Here is a 20,962-nt window from a genome sequence, read left to right on the forward strand (position 1 = left end):
CAAATGGCCAGTTCAAAATTTCTCAGTAATTCATGCATATATTTTTTATTCTTTTAAATTAATCAATTTTAATTAGACGACAATTAAGGTGAATTGGCTTCAAATCTTGAAAGAGTAGCTTTAAAATAAGGAAAAGCTGTAAATAGTTGAATTTTTTTTTCATTGCACAAAACTGACGATTTTTTACAAAGTAAAATATTCAAGCTCTATCATCGGTTAGAGGTTATTATATTAAAGCAGCACGTCACCTGATTCAGGTTCTGTTTTATGAAATCTTTTAAAATAGTAAATGTTAAGTCAAATGTCGCAATAATTTGCTTAAAGCGAGCCGAATGCATTTATTATCGCCAGAAAATTAAAGTTCAATGTGTCAAAATATATAAAAAAAAATAACTAGAACCCGTTAAACTGGGAAATATAATTATATCATGAAGGGTAGATATATGGTGGAGTACGTAGGATATATATGAAAACAATCAAAATACGCCACAGTCATGTTTCGCATTTATAAAATGTGCGAAGTTTCATACATCTTGCACAATATCATTATTACTAGTATGTGATTATGTGCCTGTAATGGTCCATGATTGGAAATAAATTTCATTCTATTCTATTCAAAACCTTCTATTCTATATATGAAATTTATTAAATTGATGATTTTTGTTTACTTATCTAGTGGCGGGGACCTTTAACTTTTCTTTTGAAATACGAAAAAAGAAAGATCAACTACGTATTATACATCCCATTTTGAAAAATCTAAATAATATATAGATATGGACTAATGCATAAAAACGTCAATACAAGTCATTTGTTTTCCCTGTCAGGTTGACATTTGTCTTTGTAGTCCTTGCATGAGTGCAATGTTAAGCAACTTTCCCGTTTTTAACAACTCCAAATATTTTCGAAAAGCTATTTGTAAATTTCCATATATATGTTGTATTACAACTGCCTTTAAAGAAACAATTCTAATCCAAGTTTGATGCACACGAAACTTTAGTTAAAACATAAATCCGACCAAACACGTTTTGATTTTAGAAATTTCTATTTCTGGGGACGACTGTACACATTGGCCCACCTGCTTTAATGCAGTATTTTATTTTTATACCAAAAAAGCAATTTTTCTTTTTAAGGGGGGGTAACACTTTATTGTTTTTCCAATTAAAATGGGTTGTCGGCTTTTATCTGAAAAAAAATTTAAAAATGGTTGTAAAATGGAAATGAGGAAATTGATAGGGTTTTGGGTAGTAGTTGTTCAAAATAATCTTTTTTTGTCTTATTCATTCAATATTCAATAATTCCATTGAATTCCAACAAAAAAGTCATTTAGATATTGGCGTAAATTCCATTAAATTTTATTGAAGGCGGCATTGAATATATTTGGAATTCCTTTTTCTTAAACAGCTACATCATTCTTTTCAAAAACAAGGCAAGACTCAGGCACATACCACTTAATGTCATGGTTATATGAACGCGTGTGGATGAATTACAAAAGTCACTGTAACAGAAACACCGTTTCATGTATCCAGAACTAGTCTCGTGTGGATGGCACCCTTCTTCCTTTATATAGTCTCTGGATTTAACACAAAGTCTAGACTCGTATTTGGTATCTGAAAAATATAAAATAACCAGTCAGTATAAAGTCATAAAAATGATAAACTTTATAATGCTAGACTGTACAAATAGTGAAATAAGCTGATGAAACCCATTTCTTTGTCTACAATACAAATCACAGGACCACCCATACGGCATATTTTTCCAGATCTTGTCCTAATTTGTATTTTATTTTCAGGGTCTTTGATTACTTTTTAATATTACCAAAGTGTATGACCAGATTATTAAATTTGAACATTTCTGTATAGATATTATATTCCATACAACTGTGACACACATATCTTACTATATCCGTTAGCACGGAATTTTAAAATGTATTACAAAAAGAAACATTTTGGAAACAAATGCTTGCCCATGCTAAATTCTTAGTATTTATCAAGCGTTTACAAGATGTTTTTTTTTTCAAAGTAGATCATTTTTCATTTCATTTTTTTAATTATAGCATTTTTATATGTAGCATAACGTAACGTTCAATCACACTCGAAATGAATAGGTTTGAAAATTTAGGTACATGTATATATTTTTTTCATTTTATCATCTCGAAATTCATTAAATATTTTGTTATCATCTTCATACATGAATTTTGAACGATAACAAATAAACGGACGACAATTCGGACTCGTCACGTCATGGGACCGAAATGTTGAACTTGCATATAAAGATAACAATTTTCAGCTGAAGACCTTGAATTCGAGGAGATACATGCCTGTTTCAAAAATTTCATCATCTAAGATTAGCGTTCTATATTTAAGTCATCCAACTAAAATGTTAAATGTTTATAAGCTTGGTAAAATCTTCAAACACTTTATTGATAAAGTACTTTTCTGTGTTTTATCTTATCAGAGAGAGACTAGTTTATTTATTTTGTACAAACATGGGAAACAAATGTTTCTACAGGTCAATTTTAATCTTTTCCAGTTCCAACCAGTATGATTGGCTTTAATTCTGTGTTGCCTTGATAAATATAAAAATTTGTTTTATTTTAAAATGATAATAAATTTGCTATTTTCACGATGTTTTTGTCTTTTTTTATTGAGCTGAGCGCAATTTGACTATAATTTCCCCGCCGCAACAAAGACTTTGACTTTGGACTTCCAACATCTCTAACCGCTCTTACTTCTCAGCTACCCAAGCGGTTTTCGTAATAATTAAGTTTATTAACATTCAGCATAGCATTTGCATCTCAAGTTTGACCATTTGAAAAAAAATACTATTATGATGAAAAACAAAACAGGTTATATGTACATTATGTGTCCTGTGATATCTTTTAATTTAGCTTAGCGTCAATTTACCGAATCCGTGAATTGTCTCCTTTTTGAGTTATTAATCTATTTAAGAAGTTCATGTATACAAATTTGTTCTGTCCTGTTCCAAGGGGGAGAATCACGCCGTTCGTTACCCAAACAAACAAGATGGCGGATGCAGCCAAAAAGGAGGTTTTTCCCTTTTTTCTCTGAAATTAGTGATGTTCTGATGTTAAAGGACATATAACAACCTTCTACACAATTTTCCTGGCACACAGGATGTTATTTCATGATGTTTCGTCCCGTACTTCATCTGAAATGCGCGTCACCAGATTCGAAGCGAGAGAATTTTCCACCGGTTTGATCGTGGTAACGTACGGCTTTTTCTCTCAAACTCACTGTTTTTATACATGTATGTATATTAACTGAAACCGCTGACTTTAAAAAGTTGTTATATGTTGTCAAGTAAGCAATCATACCAATTCTGGCTAGATTTACTGCTGTAAATATTAATATCGGGGCATTTTCCGGAAATGATAACGTATGGCGCACAAAATATCAATGATAACGTACGGCGCATTTTTTTCTGATTAATTGATTTTCTTTATAGTAGAAAAGTTATGTTTACAAGACATAAGTGGATGTGTAGAACCAAATTAAGAAACTGAAATAGATAATATTAGTGTCCAGCTTTATTTGTCATCCAATGAAAGCGTTGTATTTCTTAGAAAAAAATTGTGTAAATTTTCATAGAATAGAAGAACAAAAGTCGATGATATATCAAAGTCCGTTCATATCAGCCTTTTTATTTTTCATAGTACTTTCATAGAACCGCGTTTGTGGCAAATGGACAGGTATAGTGATGAAATAAAGTTAATACTAATGAAGCCAAATAAAGCTTGACACTAAGTAGGTTTGTATTCATCCGTAGCTGTTCTACAGAAATAAGAAATATTCTCCGGTCGCTATCGCCCCGTCGAAATAGAACAACACGGATGAACACTTACATATACTTCGTTAACAATAGTTTAAGAGTAGCGTAATAATTTTTAAAATCGTTCTTCCATAAAGATAATGACGTCATTTAAGCACATGAGCGGTCTGGCATTAAAGGTTTCAGACGGGTTCCCGGCATAGATAAAAAACATCGAAATCCAAATACGATTTGAAACTTCATAATTAACACTAGAAATAAATAAGCAAATTCCAATGTCACTCTTTTATTGCTGATACCTGCAATACTTTTTTTTAAAGAAATTATTGTTTTTATTGGGGCGTTTGTGGAAAAAACGCCAGAATATGATAGGCAAATTCTTGCATGTAATTGTTTTGATCAACTTATGACGTTCCTTTTATTTACAATTATGAAATCCGCAATTGATGCGAAGGTACCTTCATTTTTTAGGATATATGTATAAACAACGGTTAATTGCGTTTCTGTGTTAAAAATCGATTTATTTACAAATATTTTGCATTAATAGCTCATGTAATGTATGCTTTTTGTATGTATGTACATGTATACGTGTGTATGTATATGTAAATACAAGAGACCTATAAGTTACTGGTTTAAAGATCAATTTTGAAAATATTCATAATATTACTCCTTCAGAAAATTTCGGCTGGTATTTACCCCTTTAACCTCATATATACGCGAAACAACACACACTTCGACCCCCTTTTTAGGCCTCAGTGAAAAAATGTCCTTTTGGACCCCAACACATGTTTTCGTTTGAGAAACGTTTGCTAAAAAAAGTGAGCCTTTATCGGCGCCGCCCCCATCCAAAAGATATATCAGGGGGTTGCCAGAAGGGGGATGTGCCCCCTTCTGTTTGGGGGGTTTGAAGAGGGGCGGTAGTCCCCTCATCGCCAAGAAAATTTTTGACTTGCGAGAGGCTAAAAATGACCCCCGGTCGATCATAAGGTAACGTGTAACCAACGCTGAAAAGCCTTTGACTCTATCTCAATCCCTTGAGAAGTTGCAGCACTTTGAAAAAAATTTTGAGGAAAAAACTCAAGGCAAAATAGTGATTAATGGCAATTTTGAGATGTCCCCATGTTGCCATGGTAACAGGGAATTTTAGACTGAGCATGTCGCTACAAAGGCAATGGTCCTGCCAAGTTTGATTAGTATTGAAACATTTTTCAAAGTTTCATAGCAGTTTGAACTTGTAACAGGAGGCTTTTCAATAAAAAACGGCCATTTTTCACAATATGCTCATAATGGAAAGGGTTACATGTTTATATGAACTGTTCGTTATTATGCATGTTTTATGTCCTCATTGGCTTTAAAGCCAAATGGAATAAAATAAAATGTCTACTGTCTACTATTATAAAAAAAACTCTGAGGCTATGTCGCGTAATTATATCTCACAACGTCACGCTAAATGGTAGCGTTTCAAACTTTCAATATTAACCGCCCGTCTAATAAACAGAATTCTTTTTATTAACTAAATTCAATTAAGTTTTTCGCATAACATTATTTTCTAACTCATTCAATAAACTCATTATAGAACCTACATTCATTCATTTTTCTCTGTTATGTATTTTTCTTTCAATGAGCGACCATATTGAATAAACACAGGCTCATCTCATCTGGGTGTAAGCTAGCCGCAATCAATTTTCGTTTTGTAAATGTTGAGGGGTTCAAATATTAAGATTTCCTTATCAGAAATTTGTTAGGAATGATTTTAGACTTTTTCTTTGGAAAAGAAAATATATCAAGCCGTCCGTACCTTTTTAACATTTTTGCTCTGCTGAATGCGTTTCTTCTTTCCAATTATGGGATAAGACCATAATTATCGCACAATACTGGCGAAATTTAATGTAAAGACAACAACACACAAATATTTCCTTAAAGTTGAGACTTTTCTTCCCATTCTGCATTTTATACAAAATATTCTCAAACTATACACGTGTGTTTTAATTGGTATATTAACAACGAATATATATTATGCCACCAGCTAGAAAGATTTTTCCAGCTATTTCCGATAGTACAGCATTGTTCAATTAATTATTTCTGACCGGACCAACATTTTTTTCAGATATCTATCATTTCCTACATAAAAATAATTCATTATCAGCTGATTGGACAAATGGAAATCCACCAAGTAGTAAAATGCGCCGTACGTTATCATTGATATTTTGTGCGCCATACGTTATCATTTCCGGAAAATGCCCCGATATTAATATTTACAGCAGTAAATCTAGCCAGAATTGGCATGATTGCTTACTTGACAACATATTACAACTTTTTTAAGTCAGTGGTTTCAGTTAATATACATATATGTAAAAGAAACAGTGAATTTGAGAGAAAAAGCCGTACGTTACCACGATCAAACCGGTGGAAAATTCTCTCGCTTCGAATCTGGTGACGCGCATTTCAGATGAAGTACGGGACGAAACATCATGAAATAACATCCTGTGTGCCAGGAAAAATGTGTAGAAGGTTGTTATATGTACCTTTACATTAGAACATCACGAATTTCAGAGAAAAAAGGGAAAAACCTACTTTTTGGCTGCATCCGCCATCTTGTTTGTTTGGGTAACGAACGGCGTGATTCTCCCCCTTGTGTTCTGTTCTGCAAAATAATCTGATGCGAACATTATTCAGATGTTACGACTAGTTAACAAGTTAATGATCACATTAGTTTCGTTATAATGTCGAACTTTAACGTAATATCTGTTTCAAATATAGAACAACTTTCTGCAATAAAAATGCAAGCGTATGAGATTATTTTTCACTGCTAAATGAGCGCGAAAATTTCGTACAAAGACTGGGAACCATGGAAACATGAACTATGCAACAAAAACGAAAGTGATAACAATTAAATAACGTTTTTTCAAAACCTTTAAACACTTGCGACTTTATCAGTCGAGGTTAACTCAAAGTAATGGTCTATTTAAGACAATTTTGTTTAAGACAATTTGTCTTATTTTCTTACAAATATCGTAAATTTATTCAGGCAAGTCAGTAGATTGATTTAATTTAAATGGCCAACTAGATAGCTGTATGCATTACCCATAATTCACCGCTTGATTTATCATCCGGAACGTGCGCATGAATATTTGAAATTTGATTGAAGCGCCTCAAGCTCACCCTAGTTTAATATATAGGATACAACAACAGATGAGCGTAATTCAATAATATTACATACATATGTATATTAAGCTTAATATAATGAAAAATGCAAATTATATGTAACTACAAATGTACTCATATATATACTATATTTATGCAATATTAACATATCAATAGACGATGATTTGTATATTGCATGTATTTTGACCATACATGCTTAATTATAAAGAATAAGAGTCATGTTGACTCATTTCTATAATTTCTAAAGTATATATTCTGTTCATGTTCATATATGTCTGATACATTTTATCATTTACATCACGTGACATCCGCATTTTTCGATAAAAAAATTCTGACATAATTTTAAATTTACCCTTAATGCACTAAAAGCGCATTAGGGTTTTTTTAAATAGCCTAATGAAAGAAGTTCTTATGCATTGAAAAGAATGACGTGGTGTGAAAGATATAATTCAAACGGTACTTTTAGTTTGTACTGAAGTTATTACAGTTCGATAAGTTTAGTAAGCTGTAAACTTTATGGACTCACTCTTGAATTTTTGCTACTATTCCGGCATAATATTTGATATTAAAGGGACTCCACTGAGGTTTTTTGACATGATGGGACTGAAAATATTTTTTCCAAATAAATGTACCATTTGATGTAGGTTTAGACCACTTATCTTTGTCTAAAATTTCAGATCATTCGAGCACTTCGTTTGTCCAGAATAATTATTTAAATTGTAAAAAAAATGACCCAAAATGAAAAGCGTTTAAACGTTTTTCACTAAAATCGGGCTAAGAAAATCATAAAAATACGATTTTCACTTTCTTTCAAAGTATATTTCTTAACTATCACTGCATATATTTTGTTTAAAGTGTCCCAGCTCATTTATGTAAGAAATTCAAATGTTATGTTTTTAGGCTTTTAAACCTCAGTGGAGTCCCTTTAATAATTTTTTTAGTACTTGTAGCATGATATTCAATAGACACATTGATTCGGACAGGAAAGCAAAATTAATAATAAAAAACTTATGAAGAGGGTGCTATTGTGCACATTTTTAACATCTAATTAAAACCATGAATACATTTTAGATCGTTTTTATAGAACTTGTAAAGAATGAATATACATGTATTTCTATATTTTTATATTCATTCGTGAAGTTTCAATGATCTTGACATCAGATTTCTATAGGGTTTCTGATATCTTCTATATATAGTGAAATTGTCCATACATAAAGTTAACAATTGACTAAAGTCCTTAAGCATTCAAGTGAATGCCTTGAAACTATGGTGGATTCGAATCTGACCAGAGACGTTGGGTTGTTTCATGGCAGACAGTTATTCAAATTACCTACGGAATTCGTGTGATTCTTCTCAAGTGCCGAACTTGGCTCTCCCGCCAATAATGAACGCTGGGGAATATGACATTAACAGTTTAGATGTTACTACAGCCAGTCAGTTTTATTCTTTGTCACGACATTGAAATCATGAAGAAATAAAAAGAGATGCCTATAAGAAGTTGTATTATATGAATGAATACTTACATAATTCGTCGTGGAAAGTGTTATGGAGATATGTTCGAGTGAAAGTTTTCAGACAAGCATAACAGCCCGACACTTCCTTCATTCCCCGTTCTGATTCACATGGCCACGGGGAGCCGCGAATAAATATATTACACTGGTAACATGACAAGGCATCTGAAATCAGGAATAATAAGTCTGTAAAATAAAGAACGTTAGGGACAAACGAACGTGTAAACAGACATACAGACATACACAAATGCGTATACAGAACAAAATAAAAGAAACGAATGTTGAAACAGACATACACACAGACATAAACAAACGTGCAAATAAACAAACATACATACATGCATGCATCCATACATCCATACATACATACACACATACATACATAAAGGAACGTGTAAACAGACATACACGAATGCGTATACAGAAACAAATAAAAGAAACGAATGTATATATATACATACATCCATACATATATACATCCATCCATCCATCCATCCATCCATCCATCCATCCATCCATACATACATACATACATACATACATACATACATACATACATACATACATACATACATACATACATACATACATACATACATACATACATACATACATACATACATACATACATACATACATACATACATACATACATACATACATACATACATACATACATACATACATACATACATACATACATACATACATACATACATACATACATACATACATACATACATACATACATACATACATACATACATACATACATACATACATACATACATACATACATACATACATACATACATACATACATACATACATACATACATACATACATATACATACATACATACATACATACATACATACATACATACATACATACATACATACATACATACATACATACATACATACATACATACATACATACATACATACATACATACATACATACATACATACATACATACATACATACATACATACATACATACATACATACATACATACATACATACATACATACATACATACATACATACATACATACATACATACATACATACATACATACATACATACATACATACATACATACATACATCCATACATCCATACATCCATCCATCCATCCATACATACATACATACATCCATCCATCCATCCATCCATCCATACATACATACATACATACATACATACATACATACATACATACATACATACATACATACATACATACATACATACATACATACATAAATAAAAGAACGTGGAAACAGACATAAACAGACATAAAACATACAGACTGAGACACAAAATAAAAAAACATGACTATTTTTGGTGTCTGCATATTTTATAGACGCAAGTGAACACACGCAAGTGAGCTAGATCTAGAATTGGATGAAAAATGCACTGATACAAACTTTTCACACATAACTGCTTAATAAGCTATTTTATATTTTGCCATCTTGCTATACTCACTAGATACCTTCACATAAGAGATGAAAAAGATTGTGTTTTCTTTCTTTTTTGTATCTATACGCTTAAAGGTATATAACTAATAAAACTGAATGTCTCTATCATAGATCTAAAATTAAAAAAAAAAACAGGTTGAACATCCCTTTAACTGTGTGTGCCAGTTTTGTATCTATGACCCTTCTTTGAAAAAGCAAATGGAACTTATTTATAGAATGGATTATTCCAAATATAATTATGAAAAAAAGACAACAATCTATCAGGTAATTAACTGGATAAGCCCCGTTATTTCTTTTAACTATACATTTACAAAAATATTCATACACTTTTTTTTTGCTAACAAATATATTAGAATTTGATAAAACGCACATATCTATTTATATACAATGAATAACTCACCAATTCTCCATAAATAGCCATATTACTACAAGTTGTTTTAACATTCATAAGAGATTTGCAAAACTTTATAATAGATACGTTCAAAATACGAGCCGCGTCACGACAAAACCAACATAGTGGGTTTGCGACCAGCATGGATCCAGACTAGCCTGCGCATCCGGGATAACTACTTGTTATAGGGTTTGTAAGCGAACAGCATGGATCCTGATCAGATTGCGCGGATGCGCAGGCTGGTCTGGATCCATGCTGGTCGCAAACGCATTACGTTGATTTTGTCATGACGCGGCTCATACAGTCTTTCATAATTAATATACAATGAAAGTTATTCTCAAAATTAAAGCAGCCAAAAATGGAAAGACATACAAAACTCATGGATAGTCTATGTGAATATAAAAAAAGAAAATAACTGCCTTTCAAGGGCAATGTCAAGTCTAGACAGTGTTTTTGTATTTTTGCACCGACTTCTGAAAAGAAATATTGATCAATAAATAATACCACGTTTGACTGGGGTGATTCCAAATCTAGAGCGAAATTGTTACACACGTGTATGATTATTTTCCGGTTTTTTTTTTTTTATAAAACTGAGTTTTCCCGCCTTAAAAAATAAATCAACATATGCAATTATGCCTTATTGGAAATATATATTTACATTTTTTTTTGTAAATTTGTGAATTTTTGTTTGACTTACACTTTTGCCATTCATGAAGTTCCCATGTTTATTTACTTTTCAAATTCAATGGTTAATGGTTTTTGATAAAGAAATATGGAAAGGACAGGATTTATCAAAATCATGCAAACAAAACATGTCAAACAAAAGTTGGAGCCGGAGTTTTTTGTTTGTTTCTTGCTTTTTTGCGTTTTTTTCCTGCTAAGTGCAGATACATAGTTGCTTATATTGAAGAGGGACGATAAAGATGCATACCTAGACATGAAACAATATGCAATAATTGACCTTCGAGGCAAATTGAAAACGAGTTTCACTTTTTCATTACATGACTTCCGCAAACAAATATCTTAGACGCTACTATTATAGAAGGCATACATTGCAGAAATTTACTAATTGATTATTGTCTGAATCTAAAATAACTGTAAGAGATCTTTCTTTATATTTACATTATGCAAATTTAATTAGAAAACAGGTTTACAGAACTTCAAACACGTTATATCATGAATTCATATGTTTTACATTGTATTTTTGTGATCCTTGAAAAATAAGGACCAATAGCTTGAAAAAGAGAACCGCTAAAATATTTGTGTAATTATATTCAAAGATCATCATGGATCATTTTACCTTATCCTATGAAAAAAGTTTTCATTCCAGCTGTTGAGATCGTCCTTAATTTAAATAATGGAACAATCATGTGCACATTCGTTTTCAGTTAAGCAGAATAAAATGTTGCAGGTGTTAAATCCGTCTGAATTCTAATGCATATTACATGCATTTTATTATATAACTTCAGTTCAATTTTAGTAAAACCGCCATTCAGCATGTTTCTTAACAGAACAGAACAGAACAGAAAGTTTCTTTAGTCGTATGCATGGTACAGCATATAGACATATAAAAACAATGTATACAGACAAAAACAATGCATGGAAATAATATTCTTATATAAATGTACATGTAAATATACATGTTATATTTACGAGAGTGTTGTATTTTAATCACTGTTTATAGTAACTCTTGATTTTTTTCTAAGTGACATTTACAATTATAATGGTTATTATGAAGTAATTGTGTGTTCCCCGTTTTTTTTATTAGTTCAATAAATTTCATCATACTATGTCTCTGCCTATAATATCTAGAAATATATTGAAAAGCTTACATTCCAGCACAAAATGAAACTCATCTTCAATCGCATAACACTTTCGTACATTTCAGACCGGTTTGATCGTGATAGTTTCGAAGTTAAATAGGTCAGACACGGACAGGGAGATTAGCTAAATGTTTGACATAATAATACAAATAAACTGACCGGAAAACCAAACTAACAAGATAAAATTGACTCATTTTGACAGCTTAAAGATAATGTTAGTCATATAATTATGAACCTTAGTCCATTTTTTTATATTTTTTTTCAGATGTTAGGCGTAATAGCTCGAAACAGTTAGATCAGTTTAAAGATACCCATATATTTGCATACATATTTTTGCAATGTTATCTAAAAAAAACCTCACTGTCTACCTTTGCATTAGCCGTGAAATTTTATAAGTAAACATGATAAAACTCAGATTCAAGCGAAATAAAAAAAAAAAGATGACAAAAAATCTTGTGAAGACCAAGCTGAATTAAATATTTGGATAAATTATTTTGTAATTGAAATGTAAATATGCATACGTGTAGCAGGAACGCTTACATTTTTTTGTTTAAATGTATTTTTAATAATATTATAAATGGTTAAAAACAACTTATGCATATAGTATGAGCAAATATGCTTCAGTCAAACCACAAATCGTTAAAAAAACTTAGCAATTTATCTATTTAGCCGATGTAAAAAATATTACGAATCATATCCTGGACTGTAATACTGACTCCAGGGTTATTATATATACTGTGGTTAAACAGAATGTGTTACTTTTATATTATTATTTTATTACGTATCCTCCAGATGTTTAAAACAAAATAAGTTGTATAATGTATGTTATATTCAATACCAACCGTGACAAAAATAATTTCAATGTTTTGATTAATTTTGATGTAAAACGAAAAGCATTTAAGTTGAAGTAAAAACCCGTCTCTTTCCATTTTGATATTTATAGGTCACGTGTATAATATTATAGTGGCTAACTAGCAGCGAATGATCATATCAGTTTATACCAATGTCACATTTTTCAGTTTTTATGGACATTTTTCTGTCACTACCCAAAGTCTAGCATTAGCCAGGATAAATGAATGTTTATTTTGACCTATAAACCAATATTGCTCGTTTGTGTTCTCATTCCTGGCCATTAAAGTACAAGATAAGCGGTCACAAACATATTCACTCAAAATGTACAAAAACAAAACACGATAACTAAATATAAAATGACTAAGTAGAAATATAAACAATTCGCTACAAGTAGATACATCTTGAAAATTTCACAAAATTAATACGGTGGGTGAGGAGTGCCATCTTGAAATATCTGCTTTTCATATTGATCTTTCATATTCGAAAAGAATATTAACATATTTAATAATTTAAAGTATTCATGTTTATTTATTTTATTTTTTATTAATTTATTTATTTATAAGAATAACGTCAGGTATATGTCCACATTCGATCCTACGTCAGATGGCGCCATATACAATCGCATCTTCTCAGTCCTTTCCATCAAACTTCGGATAATATTGATAATAGCCGAGGTGTTCTGATTGAGCATCATATACTATTTACGGCCTGCTCTTAAAGAGTATGTTTGTTTAAAGTTCCAAACTATCATCACAAAAATGAACAAGATAACCAATATAAAAATGCATAATTAATAAATCAACAGTTTCCTTATGTTTGGCCATTGAGTTTAGCCAAAAATAAACCCTATGCACAATCTGAATCAATGTAACATGTCATTGATACGATAACGTGCTTATTTTTCGTCATGTAGATATTGTTTTAATTAACTGTGCAGTGTATAAAATATTACTGTAATAATTTTAAGATTTTAATAAATCTCAATGATATATCATTGTTTGCTAATTAAAATTGAAATAGATTGTGTACATTTTTTGTAGAAGTAAACAAAACAACACGTAAAATAGATTTGTAAATGGTATTCCGCATTGCAACAGCTCGTACGAATTCGGTATATTTCGTAAATGTCCGTAAGTGTTTTGATGTACATTGAAATGGGTTGAATACCTTTATGTAAGTGTCTTGTGCACTAACATGATCTTAATTATAAAAGTTGCATCATTAGTCTTGACCGAACGTCTTAGTTACAAAAAAAATAAAAAAATAATAAATAAATAAATAAATAAATAAATAAATAAATAAATAAAAATAAATAACAATAATAAATCAGACTTTTTTATCAAAGCTACATTGTGAAATGATAATAATATTTTTTTTCTTTCTTCTATGCCACTTGTACGTATGATGCTTTTTTCTGCCTAGTCTGTATTCTGTATGAACTTTTTTGCTGCTAAATTTGTCCTATACCTCTGCATGGACGTTGACAATTATACTGATCTTTATACTTTATAGTTGTATCTCAAGACATTCTTTTACAAAAAAAATAAAAAATAAAAAAATAAAAGACAAAAAAAAAACTTACTAAATGCAAAGAACGCAGAAGTGTTTCCCCAATAGACTCACAAAGTAGCAATACAATGCTATAGTTTACTTCATTAGCAAACTGTGATTTCGTGTCATAAAAAAACACCATATTATTGATGGGAAAGTGAGATTGTGTCCTTGTATGAAAGAAAAAGCGCCATTCATTTGGGTTTTGAGAAGAGCAAAAAGTAAGACCGCAAGATCGTCATACTTTCATTATTTATTGTGTCCGTAAATCAATGATAATAAAAGTAATTTAATGATAATAAAACCCGTATTGTGTGCCAAAGGAATAAAAACTGTTGTAAATTGCATGAAGTATGATTGTAAATTAAGTTCAACGCGCACTTCTTCCCAGCACGTGTTCACTGTAACTATACTCGGCTTACAGAAAAAGCGGCTCAGGCCCAAATAACGGTGCTAAAAATGTGACTGCGAGATTTTATTACTTTTTTTACTGCTTTCATTTTTTAGAGTAGAGCTAACCTGGCTTTGACAAGTATTTAAACATGATCAAGCCAACTTTGGTGTGTTACATGGTCTCATTCAACAGTAATCACACAGTACGTTTAACAATATTATTAGGTCTATACTAAGATAAACTATGAATTAAAGCCAATATAAGTATTGCTTCCAGAAAATAATTTCGTCTTGGAATGAAAAGATTGCCAAAGTATTACCAACTATATATTACAGGAATATGTTTGTATTGTGTAGTTGGAAAAAGAACAACAACAAAATTTTCATATGAAAAGTATATTCACTATATACAAAATAATTAATATCATAATAAAGAGCTTTCAAAGAAAGTAATCAAAACTGAGGGTGTAGGAGGCTGGTGAAAGTTAATGCTGACTTAGCTTGCTAACCAAAAGAAACATTCCTCACACACAATGAAGTCACCCTTGTATATAATGTCAACTGGACTTAAAATTATCGGGCTCCCACTGACCAAGTGTGGAAAAGGAATCATCAGACTTATTATATACTATAGTCAAAGCGAACGAGACGATAAGTTCGAGAATCAGATTGACTTAAATCTTAACTTCATCGCCATTAGAAAAATAGGTTCATTTTCAAAGTAATGAATGGAATTTGCATGCTAATTTAAATTTCAATAGAGTATAGGTTTTACAGCTATTTTACGTTTATATGTTAAACATGCACATAATCTTGAATTGGTCTATAATGGTAGGCCTGTAATTTACAATAAATGATATATTTTTTTAGAATCAAACAACACACCGCGAAAGAAATACATGTATATATAGATGTTGTTGGCAAGTGTGAGTTACATGATTTGATATGGCATACATGTATATCTATTTAGCAGATATTAAAATGTTCTAGAACAAAGTTTTATTATTCATCCTAATAATGTTCATATTTTAGCACTTTACTTTTTCAACATTTTTTTTCAAGTAATATTTCATAAGAATATCCAAATGATACATTTCTACTTTTTTATCAATATTTTAAATAGTGCATAAAAATGCAACTTTTGACATTACGTCATTTATTGCAAATTTTAGAGGTTTTAGATTAAAAAAAGACTGATCGCAAAAATACACAATATGTCTTGTATTACCAGTATATCCGAAGTTGGCGGGAAGGGCCGAAAAAATGCGATTGTTCACACGTCTGATTACTATGCATGTATTTTGATAAAATATATGGGCCCCACTCCACTAATATATTGAAGATATTTCGAAGTCCTCAACTTTCTTTTGTAAACTAAATTAATGTAATTGTCGGAGAATAAAGAAAAAGGCGCGGGAGTGTTTCTTTTTTCACAAAATGTCAACAAATTCTTTAATCTTTCATTACATTTTCTTATCAAGCCGCTAAACATTGTAAGAGTGGTAACATAGAGTATGTGACACAAATTGATTGTAAAATACAAAACTAAACAAAAACTGAATGTTTGATGTACAGATAACAGAAACAGAGAAACGTGCGTAGGTAGACATGTAAATTAGCCAGCCTGATCACATTTATTTCATGCAGAGTCACCCTCCTCCAAATCAAGGCTTACTTTCAAAACTTAAAGGAATTCATCTATGTACATGTATATATTATACATGTACGTATAAGGAAATCAAACATAACAGTTAATACACTGTATTAAAGCCAGCGAAAACGCTTTTAATGTTGAAAGAAATGTGTCTAAAAATCATTCTTATTAGACCTTCCAAAAAGAAAGAAAGAAAGAAAGAAAGAAGAAAGAAAGAAGAAAGAAAGAAAGATCCAAAAAGAAAGAAAGAAAGAAAGAAAGAAATAAAGAAAGAAAGAAAGAAAGAAAGAAAAAAGGAAGGAAAGAAAGAAAAAGGGTCCATACAAAATTTCCTTAGCATGCATAGCCTGTTGTCCAGATTGAAAAATGAAACAAGTCTATTTAGGTCTAGGTTAATATGTTTAAGAAATAGCTCACAGGTTCACGACGTACAGGCCGTTTCAAATGATTAATACCCCACCCTGACTTGACCCTTGACCCTTGCATAAACCATTCTCCCTTTCTTTCTGAAGGTAATTATTTAAATATTTACTTCTGAATTGTATATACCCGCTGACACTTATAATCTAATAATTACAATGAACCAACTCACGATTTATTTTTCTCTATCTTTTTCGCCATCATAACAGCTTTGCATCATAATCAGAAGCGAGGCTTAGCATAAGCTTCAAGTTCTAGATTATCTGTAAAGTATACTTATTAATTTCGGTATACATTGTTGTTGTTTTTTTTTTTGTTTTTTTTTGAAATTCTCTCTGTAAATATTTCATATATTTGTGTGTACTTTGTATGTAACATTATTTTAGCAATTTATTGAAAATAAATATTGTTTAAAGCAAGAACCCGACATGGATGTTATACATGTATTTACACAAAAGGTTTAAGCTGGCTTCTTCAAATGAAAGCAGGATAGCGTCCCTTGAGATATGTTGTTGTTGATTTTTTTCGAGAAGGTTTATCTGCTATTTACGAGATACAATCAATCCTACAACCTCATTCATTTGTAATTGATCATTCATTTGGGATTAATTTAGTTGATAAATCTGTAAAATACAGGGAAAAGACAAAAAGGTACATTGTATATATTTTCTCAAAAAGAAAAAGTTTGCAGGCTGTTTCCAGTTTTTTTTTCTTTTTTTGTGCGTATATTTTCTGTTTTTATTATAAGCCACTTACATTATAACATATAGCCACATAAATACATAATCATTTTTGAAAAGTAAAAAATATCTTTAACATTAGAAATATAATAGATTTGCTATAAACTAATTAAATAAAAAAGTACGTAATACACTGTATAAGGGCGATAGAGTTAATCATTCGTTAAAGAAGGAAGAAATTTTTTATATCAAACTGTACACAATCTAACGATATCTCAAGCAAAACATAAAAGTCGTATCTGCTTAAACTGTGGGATGTGGTTTGTGTCAGACAATTAATCCCACGTGATAAGGTTCTCGAAACTAAATAAATATTTAAGATCCTGTTATATGTTCATACCAACACTTTTCAAAACATTAAATACAAAATTCAGTTTTTTCCACAGTGCATTGATTCATGCTGTTTCAATATGTTTGTTTTTGCCGTTGACTGTACTATATGATGACATGCGCTGTTAACGAAAACTTAGAAATATCGATTAAGTACGTGTAACCCGGACTAAGCTTAAAGTACTCGATCGCGAATTTTGGGCACAATCCGTGTTAATATCAATTTCTTTTATATACATTGTACACGTATTCAAAATTCACTTCCTCTCGAATGTTTTCAAATACACATCATTGCGGGGACAGACAGGCTAAATGTCCCTGTAAAGCAAGCTGGACATATCACTACTGTTTTGGCGCTAAACTAAATAAATAAATTAATTAATAACGCAATGACAATTGACTCATTTCTATTGCTATCCATTCCAAGGTTCTGGGTCCTGGTTACAATTTCCGTGTACATTTAGACATCGTTCCCAGAAAACACGCGATTTCACAAAATTCACTCATTTTTTACGGCAAAACTACTATCATCCCGTCAGCTTCCTTAATGATTTATTCCTCCAGATGAACCAAACTATTTAGAGTATACTGTATCAGACTTGAGGAAATAGTATACTGAGATTTTAAGAAAAGTAAAAAGATTCGATATAAAAGTATGACCGATTTTGCAGTATTTTTTACGGAAACGTATAGCGACCACCCCTATATGATATATATCAAATGACATTTTTTATAGTATTATAGTATGTTTGTTATATGTAAATATGATTTGAGGAAAGAAATACATATTTAAAAAGATGTAAGTGTATTATTTTTTCATTATGTCAGAAAGTTAAAAGCAGTTTATCTTGCATTATAAGATAAAAAACGTACGATAGATTACGAAAAAATACGTATTATATATGATTTACAACATAACTTGATTTAATTGCTTCCTTTATATATTGCGTGGGATTGTTCTGTCCTCATTATCAAATATAAACTGTAAAATATGTTATATTATAATAAAAACACCTCAAATATATATAACTAATACATATAAATGAACAGAAAAAACTCACATAAATTTTAATTCAGAAATATTAACAGCAGATTGAGTAAAAAATATATATTCAATATCAAATAACAATTAAAATATTGGTCAAATAGATATCATGTGTTAAATAAATTGTCTAAAATTCTGTTTTACTAACATTCAGAGGCGATAGATATTACTAGATAAATATTTCAGATCAAGTAAGTTTGTAAAAATTGGTTAGGTATATAATATGTAATAAATAAATTGTCAAAAATTCTGTTTTAACTAACATATAGGGGTGGTCGCTATACGTTTCCGTAATTTTTCACTATATTTCTGTACTGCGTTAATAACGCAGTTAGTGCTTTTTTTTCGCATACTTTGACTTTTTTTACTTATTTACATGGGTTGTTAGTGCTGTTTTTCAATGAGAAACTTATTTTCTTTGTTCACTTCACAATAATTAACTTTTTAATACTTTTTCATTTTTTATGAAAAAAAGCATGAATCTGGAGGCGGGCTGCTTTAAGATATGTATTAAAAAAACAGTCGGGTAAAAGATTGCAGTAGCAAACAAATAAAATCTTAGTCGTCAAAAATATACGATTTATTATAAAAGTTCTACATAAAAATGTAACCCACCCGTGAACAATCTTACATAATGTTTATGTTTTATCTATACCCATCCAGTCAAATAAAGTCAATAAAGTTACATTTTTTTCTGAAATCATGCGGAGAAGAAAAAGGCAATTAAAGGTATGATTTTATTCGCTCGAAAAAATATGACATTTATATATTGGTATGGCTACAGGTAAAAATCAATACCAGGTGAGTAATACTGTAGAGGAAATAATGTGGTAAATTAAGATCGATACAGAAAATAGTCGGCCATTATAACAGTACTGCTCAGTATCACAAAGATTTCTTAATATTGATTAACTATGTAAAGATATGTTAAGACTTTTTTAAAAAAAAAGAAAGAAAAGGGAATGTCCATGTTAGAAATTATGTTCCTCAAAATGAATGTTCATTAGTAACGTGAAATATTTCCCATTAATCAAATTAGCCATTAAGTATAAGATAATCTTATACGACATATAAATCTTCCGATCAATATCCGTAAAAATAAGGTAAATTCGTTCAGTGGATGAATTAGAACAGTGTACTTTTAATATATAAAGTTTATATCCCTGAATTATTTCGGGCGTTTACTTTATAATATTAATTAAAATGAAACTGATAGAGAATTCTGAGTATTAAACATATGTATACGTACTTGTTTGTGTAATTAATATTCCAAATATAGCAAAGCTACTCAACACAATCTTTTTCTCCATTTTAGTATCAAAATTATTTTGTTTTTACGCATTCATATCAGCGTTACCCAATTTCGCGTCATTATTACATTTCAGCGAATACTCCGCTTAAGCAATCCAAATAAAGCCCGTTCGATTTACTCATCCGATTGGAGCGTTCTACCTTTCAGTATTGAATCATGGGAAGATTTTTTTTCAAATGACAACACGTCGACAGATGGCGCGCTAATTTCATCAGCAAATTGGGCCCTGGGCACGCGCAATGACTGTAGACGCAAAAATGTTAAATAAACGTTGGTGGCAAAACGTTTAAATCTTGTTACAGTTTTAGATCACCTTTTATGTTACTTTGTTTTTGGTCATTTGTCAGAAATGTTTATCATTATATAAATGCACAGGGGAGATAAGATAAATGTAAGGTTTAATCTACAAACGTTTATAAAATTATCTTAAATACAAAGATACGCACATCCACAAAATTTTTAATCAGATTGCCTTAATCTATTAAGTCAAGGTTTT

At 30.7% G+C, this 20,962-nt stretch overlaps 1 protein-coding gene across 1 annotated transcript; it reads right to left on the reverse strand.

Annotated features, from left to right (window-relative positions):
• Positions 1-1,241: 1,241 nt before the first annotated feature.
• LOC132717001 (uncharacterized) lies at positions 1,242-20,790 on the reverse strand. The gene is made up of 3 exons (XM_060700356.1): positions 20,404-20,790; positions 8,478-8,630; positions 1,242-1,607 (listed from the first exon to the last, which is right to left on the reverse strand). The coding sequence occupies exons 1-3, from the start codon at positions 20,462-20,464 to the stop codon at positions 1,402-1,404; spliced, it is 420 nt and encodes a 139-aa protein (XP_060556339.1). The 5' UTR covers positions 20,465-20,790; the 3' UTR covers positions 1,242-1,401.
• Between the last annotated feature and the right edge of the window lie 172 nt (positions 20,791-20,962).

The sequence above is a fragment of the Ruditapes philippinarum genome, unplaced genomic scaffold (genome assembly GCF_026571515.1).
Source record: "Ruditapes philippinarum isolate M1 unplaced genomic scaffold, ASM2657151v2 ctg2667_1_1_1_1, whole genome shotgun sequence".
In the NCBI taxonomy this organism is placed as follows: Eukaryota; Metazoa; Mollusca; class Bivalvia; order Venerida; family Veneridae; genus Ruditapes; species Ruditapes philippinarum.